At 36.5% G+C, this 9,666-nt stretch overlaps 1 protein-coding gene and 1 long non-coding RNA gene across 2 annotated transcripts in view; both read right to left on the reverse strand.

The window, feature by feature from the left end:
• MED8 (mediator complex subunit 8) overlaps positions 1–9,434 on the reverse strand; it is a 70,565-nt gene extending 61,131 nt beyond the window's left edge. The window contains exons 1-2 of the mRNA XM_070133592.1: positions 9,339–9,434; positions 9,102–9,134 (exon numbers count right to left, since the gene is read on the reverse strand). Of these exons, the coding sequence (XP_069989693.1) occupies positions 9,102–9,134; positions 9,339–9,434 (129 nt within the window). The remainder of the gene's footprint in view (positions 1–9,101; positions 9,135–9,338) is intronic.
• On the reverse strand, positions 3,649–4,965 carry LOC138865038 (uncharacterized). The gene is made up of 2 exons (XR_011399281.1): positions 4,825–4,965; positions 3,649–4,749 (listed from the first exon to the last, which is right to left on the reverse strand). It is a non-coding gene; the product is annotated as an uncharacterized lncRNA (long non-coding RNA).
• Positions 9,435–9,666: the final 232 nt, after the last annotated feature.

Genomic DNA, 9,666 nt, shown 5'->3' on the forward strand with positions numbered 1-9,666 from the left:
AAAAAATGGTCTACCCCTCAGGGTCCCCATAAGGGGTAAGGGCTAGGCAATTAACCTAGGAAATACCGTGCCCATGGCTCCTGTAGGCCGTTCATGACTGACACACAGCCTTTCATCCTTTCACCAACTTAGTTGAAGCAAGATCTGAGGTCTAAGGTAGGAGTGATCCCCTTCATTTATCCTCTGTCTCCATCTCCTATGCTCCCTCATGACAATAACGAGCAAGGAATTGGGAAGGAGATGGAGGGAAATGGACACCGCCATCTTATAGAGCAGAAGAAATAGAATAGGATATAACAAAGCTTAATGGGACTGTCTGGTCTTTTTTCGGCAATTTTCGAGTTCCTAAGCCCCCGGTTCTCCCCTGAATATTTCAAGACCCGACCATTATTTTTAGGTGGTAGCAGCCATTTCTTGATGTTGACTGAAATATTATTCTTTTTCACATTTTCTTAGAAAATTGGCAATTGTGATGCAATGATTAGAGATAATTAAAAAACTAGACCATTTTCTGAGAGCTTATTAAATTTCACATAAGATGAGACCAACCTTCATTTTTTCAGAATAATTTTAAAAATCTGGCAAGCGTCTAAAAAACAATAAAAAACATTTTCACACAAATAAATAAACATGTGCCATTCATAAGGAGTACTTAATTTTCTTTATGTTTTTATTATACATAGTTTGATCTATGAGCAAAACACTTTGAAAATGCAAACCTCCCCCCCCCCCCATGGGGGGGGTAGGATTGCCAAATGATCCGGATCACCACCAAAATTTTATAGAATATTAATTAGGCTAAGAAAAACCTAAGGTAAAATTTTTATTAAAATTTGTTCATAACTTTGAGTTATAGAAATATCAGAAAACACAAACAAACAGAAAAACAACAAACAAACAGTCAACAAACAAACAAAGAAACAAACAGAAGTAACAATATAAATAAATAAAATGTCATGGAGTACATGAAAATGATCCATATGTGCTTATATATGTTATATACATACTCTTACATCGGCCTGTAAAAGTATTTTGTCTTTTCACGGGAGTCTGAGTGCGAAATTGGCCCCGTGGCCTCGTTGAGTTAAACACCAATATTCCACAGATGTAAAGAGACATACGGCATAATAGTACGATGCCCGGCCGCACTGAGAAAAGGACACATAGACTGGAGAACGGTTATTTTTTTGATCAATAATATACGTAGTAAAACCCTATTAGAGGAATAATAATAGGTAAATAATAGATAATTATATCAAATACAAGTATTTCATACATGATTTGTCATGTAAAATGTATAAATAATGAAAAGGAAAAAAGATCGTGATTATTAGGTCCTTCGCATTTTTATGCATAGCACACGTAATTTCAGTCCGATCTTAACGTATTACAGTTCATTTTGTAGCTGAATAATAGATCCATTACATGCTGCAATAAGAATTTGCAATATTCTCATGTGCTTCTTTTAAAAGAGACATATATTTTCAAAATCTCCTATTAGGGTGTTTTAGCAATCACTGGAAAATATTCACAAAAAAAGAAAAAAAGTAAGGTTGACTTCCCAAAATAGTAGTAGTAGAAGGATTGTTCTATTCAGACACGAAATCAGAATGGCTATTTTTTTTTTTTGGGGGGGGGGGAGGGAGGGGGGGGATTTTTGAAAAATTTTAAAAAATGGTCAATATAGGCTTATAGACCCCCCCATATCACTGCTATCACTCTAAACTATGCGTAAGATTTTGAGAAACCGTTACGTGCTGGCAATGTCCAGAAGACTTCAGAATGCAGGTAGATGATAGAGAATTATGGTGTTGGAAGACTAATCTTATACCTTGTTTTGTTGATACTAAGATAGTCACGCAAAGATGAAGAAAACGAAAAATGCCAATATCACAGTACACCACTTTTAAATACCTTGGAAATCCTCACAGGTGCAAATTTTGTCCAAAATTAACATACTATGGCTCATTTTGTACAAAAAGAGAATAGTTACAACTTGTTCGAGAGCGTTTTTACAATTCTTGCCTGTGCTTCTTGTAAAAGTGGTCAATGTATGAATTTTTTTACCTTTTTCTTTTTTTTTGAAGTTCCCTACTTCCAAAATTCACCAAATATGAAGCCGAAATTGAAAAAAAAAACTCTTGAGAAAGTTGTAGCTATAGGGTAGTTCTGCGCAAAAATCAAATAAAATTTAATGTTTTATCATTTTGGAAGATGTGAGGATTTCCACCCCTCACTGCATTTTCATTTTTTCTTTTGGAAATTTTAAATTTTTTGACAATATTTCAAAAACTATTTGGGTGATAAAAAAAAAAAAAAAACAGGCAATGGGAAGGGGTCTAAATAAAAGGATGTGAGTTTCATCAAAATTGGCAAGAAAAATCAAAAATCAAAACAGATAGTAGGGGACTGTCTGTTTTGATTTTTTATTTTTTCTTGACAATTTTGATTAAACTCTCATCCTTTTATTTAGACCCCTTCCCATTGCCTTTTTTTTTTTTTTTTTTTTTTTTTTTTTTTTTTTTTAATCACCCAAATAGTTTTTGAAATATTGTCAAAAAATTGAAAATTTCCAAAAGAAAAAATGAAAATGCAGCGAGGAGTGGAAATCCTCACATCTTCCAAAATGATAAAACGTTAAATTTTATTTGATTTTTGCGCAGAACTACCCTATAGCTTCAACTTGTTCAAGTGGGTTTTTTACAATTTCGGCTTCATATTTGGTGAATTTTGGAAGTAGGGAACTTAAAAAAAAAAAAAGAAAAGGGTAAAAAATTTCATACATTGACCACTTTTACAAGAAGCACAGGCAAAAATTGTAAAAACGCTCTCGAACAAGTTGTAACTATTCTCTTTTTGTACAAAATGAGCCATAGTATGTTAATTTTGGACAAAATTTGCACCTGTGAGGATTTCCACGGTATTTAAAAGTGGTGTACTGTGATATTGGCATTTTTCATTTTCTTCATCTTTGCGTGACTATCTTAGTCTTCGGTACATCCCAACTATCAGAGCGCTTTACAGAATATTCCCCCAAAAATACTAGTGTTAGATCAACTCTAGCCTATAGCCATGTAAAAGGCCGAATTTTGAATTTCCTTTTTTTTTTTTTTTTTTTGGCGGGGGACAGCTTGACATAAAAACTACTTTTTATTTATTTTTCAGCATTAAAATATTATTATTTTTTGATTAAGGCAAAATTTAAAAATCGGCCTTTTACATGGCCTTGGGACGCCGAGGCTCTAGTGAAAGCAACAAACTGCATTTGGATCGCATGAAAATTACGTGAGTCGGGATGTACCGAAGATTCATAAAAAAATGACGGAGCTACGGCGTTTTGTATTTGGCCCCTTGCCAAAGTTCGTTATATCTGTTATTTTTCTCTGAATCTAATGATATTATATATATAAAAAAAAAATGGTTATTTAGTGTACTTTGCAATGCAATGATTACCAAGTCAATAGGAATTTTCATGTTCAATAGGGACGCTATTCTGTAAAGGTATGTAACTTTTTTTTTTTTTTTCGTTGTTCATAAAAGTTGATATTTTCGTGTGAAAAGCTTAATAAATGCATTTTACCATAGAGACAACTAATCTAAACCAGATAAAAACCTTATTTAAATTTTTTATTCTTTTTTTTATTTTCCATTTTATTTTTATTATTTTTTTTTATTTTGAAGAAATGGGGAACTGTGGATGGCAACATTAGTACAAAATCATTCTAATTATAAAGTCCTGGCATGAATACAACATGGTGGTTCAATTTTGAGAATTTCAAAAGTATATGAATTTAGTACATTGAATTTGAGAACTTAAGAAAGTCGTTGAATATTTCCCATGCCTCACACAGGGGGGGGGGGGGGGGGGGAGATGGTCACTGGGTGTTTATAATTTTCGAGGAGGATCATATATATGTGAACGCACGCACATAAAGTTAAAAAGATTAATCATCATAATTTAATAGGCCTACATTGACTTTCATATCTAAATAATAAAATATATTAGTTATCCCTCTCATACCATTTTCTTTGATAATTGTCAATATTAACAGATTGCAAAGGAGAACAAGTGTATAGTTTATGATTAGCCATTTGCACCCATTATCTTTACTAAGAAGTGCATAAAATCATGCAGACGCCTAGGTGTTGTGGGATATTTGCCAATTTATGGTGCCTAAGACTTACGGTAACGTCTAAACATATTCATTTTTATCGGGAACGCACAAAACGGATGCGATGGCTTTTTGGACGCCAGACAAAGACTACGCATACAACCGAGCTCAAAATTCCATATAGTTTTTATTTCAGAGCAGGTATTACTGAGTACTATCATCTTCAACATGAAATAATCTGTATCTCGCTTATACATCCGAAGTTTAAAAATCTGACATTTAGGTAACATTCGTATTGAATTGGTCTTTACAACGGTAACTACCAATTTCAAATCAATTCAAATTGCCCCCTGCTGTGATGTACTGACCGTTGAGCGAAATGTAACAGAAATATTTCAATCCTTCCTTATAAGGCTATTTTTAAACATTAGTGCTTCGTATGTTATATACGTATATATTACCACGTAAACTAAAACATATTACCAGGGAGTCTCGATCAAAGCATATTTCGTGTGTAAAAGGACACAAAACATACATTTTTTTTTTAGATATATTTCACAAAATATTTCGTCATAAATCACGGTGATATAATTTTTTCCTGATATTGGTATAAAAGTGTTCCTTGAACATTCACGAACTCATATCTATGCGCAATGTCATAATTAAATGCCTTATGCACGATTGCCGCAAGCAAAAGTCCACATAGGTGTACCTGGGCGCTCATTAGCGACGTACCTCTCCGGGTGCTGAGGGACTCGCACGCCGGCTGCAAGACAACGAGCCATAGCAGGCGGTTAATACTCGTTTGGTAGTTTCCTCATCCATGTACCTATACTATACGCTAACTATCTTAATTTAACCCCCTCCCCCCCTCTCAGGGACGGTCCCCTTAAGCAGCCTCATAGTCACCGCTAAATGAAAAAAATATATCCTACATATCACCACTCAGATTCTAAGGTTTACTTTGTTTACCTTGCCAGAAATAACAACATTGACTGCATAACTCATTACTGCGATATCCAAAGTAGTTAATGTGTTACTACGCACTTGTCAAAATATTTGGCAAATTATCAGTGTCTACTGTTATACATTTATGGGTAATTCTTAAGACAATACAGTGGCAACAAAGAAAAAATAGATTTTATTAATCATCCCAGTTTAACAACTAAAAAAAAGGGTTAACCTAACGTTGAGAAAATGTTGATTTCCCTTTGGCAATGCTTGGTTAAATGTTTCTACACATATATGGCTCTGCCAATGCTTAGCCACAAAGGAGTCAATTTGTAGATCTTGCGGTATTATTGGAAAAAGGCATCACCATTGAATCAATGGAAACTAACCTTATAGCCTTGAAGATATTTAATTAATAATAACTTTTCATTATATAAACTTGTCTCACAAATTAATAATAGCGATTTTATTAAAAAAAAAAAAAAAAAAAAAAAAAGGAAAGTCAGACTATCAGACCATGAAGTCAGCAGACGGATTGGCCTGGCAGCAGGGGTCATGAACTCTCTCAACAAGAGTATTTGGAGATGTCGGTACCTGTGCAGAAGGACCAAGCTATGGGTTTTCAAGGCCCTGATAATACCAGTTTTGCTATACGGTAGCGAAGCCTGGACATTGTCCTGTGTCTTGGAGGCTCATCTTGAAGCGTTTTATAATAGGTCCTTGCGCCAGATCATGCGGGACCATGTGTCCAACCAACGGTTGCACCGTGAGACTGGCACAGGACCTGTTATCTGCACAATCTGTGATCGCCAACTCAGGCTATACAGCCACCTGGCTCGCTTTCCTCAGGATGATCCTGCCCATCAGGTTGTCTCTGTCGAGACAACCCTGGGTGGAGGAGGCCTGTGAACTTCCACGACTGAGGAAGTCGTGGCTTGGGCAGATCGACCAAACCTGATGTGAACAAATAGAGATGGGCCGAGTCCCTGCCTGGTGTCTAGCCATGAGGGATCCTCGTAGGTGGAAGCGGAGGGTGGATGCGGCTATGCGCCCCCATTGATGATGATGATGATGATGATATGTATGTGTATACAGATCAGAACCGTGTATTTGACCTTTTGTGTATACATATTTTTTATTATTTTCAGTAATTTTCCAAAAATATGGTAAACTAGAAAGTCTTTTGACAGAATGTAGGTAAAAATCCATCTTCGAGGGGGTAACTTGTATTGGCCAAAAGTACCCCCATTTTTTTTTTTGGGGGGTGGGGGGGGCTCATTATGTTCAAGACATTTGGCAGAAGGATAAAACTGATGAAATATGATCCAAAGATAAAAATATAAAAGCTTCTCTAAAAACAGCATATAATTTTTGTTTTGAATTTTATATAAAAAAAAAAATCTTTATTTTAGTTTCAATATCTTTCCATATTTTTTTGATAATTCATAGAAAATGAATGTTGATCTCATATTTTGGAGAATTTTATATGCTTTCTGAAGATACCCTTATATTTTATATGCCTCTCTATTGTCACAATTGGCAATTTTCGAAGGTAATGTGAAAACTCACAATATTTTCGTGTATCTAAGGTGGCAGCTACCGCCTTAGAAATTGCAGGGGGGACTTAAAAATTTCAGGGGAGACGCGGACAGTCAGAAACTCATCGAAAATGCATACAACTCAAAATCGATGAATTCAATTTTTGCTGAAAAATGACCAGACAGTCCGTTTAATTTAATGGCCAATGGGGAAAGAATTCATGAAGGAAACATCCAATGATTGAACATTAGCTAAAATAGAAGCTATGAAATTCAATTTTCAAATTAGTCTGTGTGTGAAGGTTGTCGCATTAAACCCTACCAGGTTATTAAAAACTATTTTGAAAACTACGAGGCTAGCCTTCAATTATTAGCTACCCTCTCAAGTGCTGTGTAAATCCTGCAATTTACCCTGTATATTAAGAAGTGGTCGGTGGTTTTGAAGCCGTTGGCAGAAAATTGCCAAAACTAAGCGGCAGAACCAGTGCTCCTTCTCCATCAGTGACTTTAAAGGAACATTTCTGGAAGAAACATGTCCTTCCATCGAAAATTGTGTGCTTTATTAATCACTGGCTGGAGAAGAAGTGGAGCCACAAAATGATATTTGAAAATCTTGGGTGGGCAGAACGAATGAGCATTGACTGGAGGAGCTTCTGCTCCAAAGTAACGGCTCACTGGCTCTCAACTCAAGACTCCATAGGAGGGGAGGATATCATTATCAAGATTGACAAGTCGTGCTTTGGGAAGCAGAAGTAAGGTCGTGGACGCAAGCTAAGTAACATCTGGGTGTTTGGAGTCAAAGAATTCCTTCCTTATTCCTCTAGTGCCGCCCCTGTCTCCTAATCAAAATAAGGACACTCTGGTCCCTATGATAAGGAAGTATATCCTTCCAGGGACCGTTATCTGCAGTGACGGTTCGGGAGCTTATCTTGGTCTCGACAAGGAGGGTTATACACACCGTGTTATTAACCACTCCAAAGAGTTTGTTGATCTTGGTGACCGAGAAAGTCATACTCAGAATGTGAAAAGACTCTGGAGAGACATGAAAGAGTGGGTCAAACGTCCGGCTAATAGACCCGAATATTACCAACAATATCTCTCCCGATACTTGTTCATCAATAGGAATGTTTCCTTGGCGGGGGTTGGGGGGTTGTAGGGGGCTGTGCCCCCTGCATTAGACAAAAAAGTGACAATTGGTACCGTTATTACAGTAGAGATTGAAAATTTCACACTCAGCTCTTGATATAAAGTGGCACGATTCTGGTATGGAAAAGACACTCAAGCCATTTGTGATGGAAACGAACACCAGAATCAACCGAACAAAAACAATAGGAATCAAATCAATTTAGTTTCGTCCCGAAAGGTGTTGATGACACCTTTTTCCAAATTTACTGATCTTGCAACCTCCCTTTTCATTGGAAAAGGAAGAAAACATTTTTTTTTACTAATGCTATCGATATTACTACTCTCATTGTTGTTCTAAACATTATATTTACTATATTGTTACTGACATTACTAACAGCGCTATTAAATACTAGAAAATATTATCGAAAATCAAGGAAAATGGTAAACAGGTGAGACAAGTACTTCACATAATTGGCTCTTTGCTGACAGTACTTGTGGATTCATTTATATGTAAAAACATTTACGAAGTTCAACACACACAATGGGGCATGAGTTGTATGTACATGCCATGCCTGGCGCCACTGGGTTAAAATCAAAGCAATCCAAACAGTAGAAAGAATTGAATAGAAGTCCACTGATTTCAACGATTCTTGATGTTTTTTGTTGATGAGATCTGAGTACCACTTCTATCGACAAGCTTTATTTGTTAATCCCGTTAGCATGAAGTATATCAGGGAAGTTATGGGGTAAAACAGGCATAAATAAGAAGAATAGCAAACAAAAACACAAAAAAATAGCCCAAAAATTATTAAAAATCGGTTAATGAAACTCTACAGACATGCCCGCCACCTTTGAAAGTCTACGCACTGACCCGCCAAAATTAGAAAAACTCTACGGGAATACAACGCATCTTTCGGCAAAATCTACGGGATTTCACACCTTCCAAGCACCAAAAAACATCCTAACCCATAACCCAACCTAACCTAGCAATTTACGATGCCGTGACTAGGCGTGCACCTCAGGCACTGCCCAAGGGGAGGGTTGATGGGGGGCAAACCCCCCAACACCCCCTGGGACACATTCTCTCCATCTCAGTATGTGCGGCAAGATAGAGCTACATCCATATTGTAAATAATAAACCAAATACCTTTATATGTCAAAAGACCGAACTGTCAATTTTCCTTCGCTTCTTACAGTATCTACTATGGATAGTGGATCGCTTCGTTCTTAATGCTTTTTTCAGGATTTGGGGTACTTGATGGCCTCAGAATTCAAACTGCAATAGTTATTAAGGTCATATTCTTCTTCGTTGCCACTGTATAGTTTTAAGAATAACTTAGAATTGACACAACAACGAAAACAAAACATTTCTTACCGGCTCTCTGTCTTCGTCTACCCGCAAATCCTTCTGTCAAAACTGGCGGCAAGAAATGCGAAAATACGCATGCGCAGAAGGTCCTTCAGACTGATTCCTGTTAAAACCTGCACAATCAATCTTAAAACACGTAAATGAGGTATAAAAAACATTAATAAAGGTCTTTGAATGCATAAATATGGAACGGCAGACACTGATGATCAGCAAGATATCCTTTTGACAATCGCGCAGCAATACATGCACTAGTCTGAACAGCACAGTAATTGGTTCTGCGTCCAGTCCAATGTTTACTTTCGTCATGAAAAGCAAAATTGGGCCCTCACCTCTGTTCATTTACGTATTACACCTTCGGGAAGCATTTGCACAAATATTGCCATTGAAGAAAAGTGTCTTGGTTTGTATTGGTCTATCGATTTATATAGGTTTTATCTCCCAACTCAGACCCCACCTCATACTACATATTGTCTGAAGTTTGATGTTTCCATGTATAAAGGTATTTAGTTTATTATTTCGCAGTAGCTATATACACAGATCTCCGTGTATAGTAGTCCAAAAGTACGGAAGT

Source organism: Penaeus vannamei, chromosome 19 (genome assembly GCF_042767895.1).
Source record: "Penaeus vannamei isolate JL-2024 chromosome 19, ASM4276789v1, whole genome shotgun sequence".
Taxonomy (NCBI): Eukaryota; Metazoa; Arthropoda; class Malacostraca; order Decapoda; family Penaeidae; genus Penaeus; species Penaeus vannamei.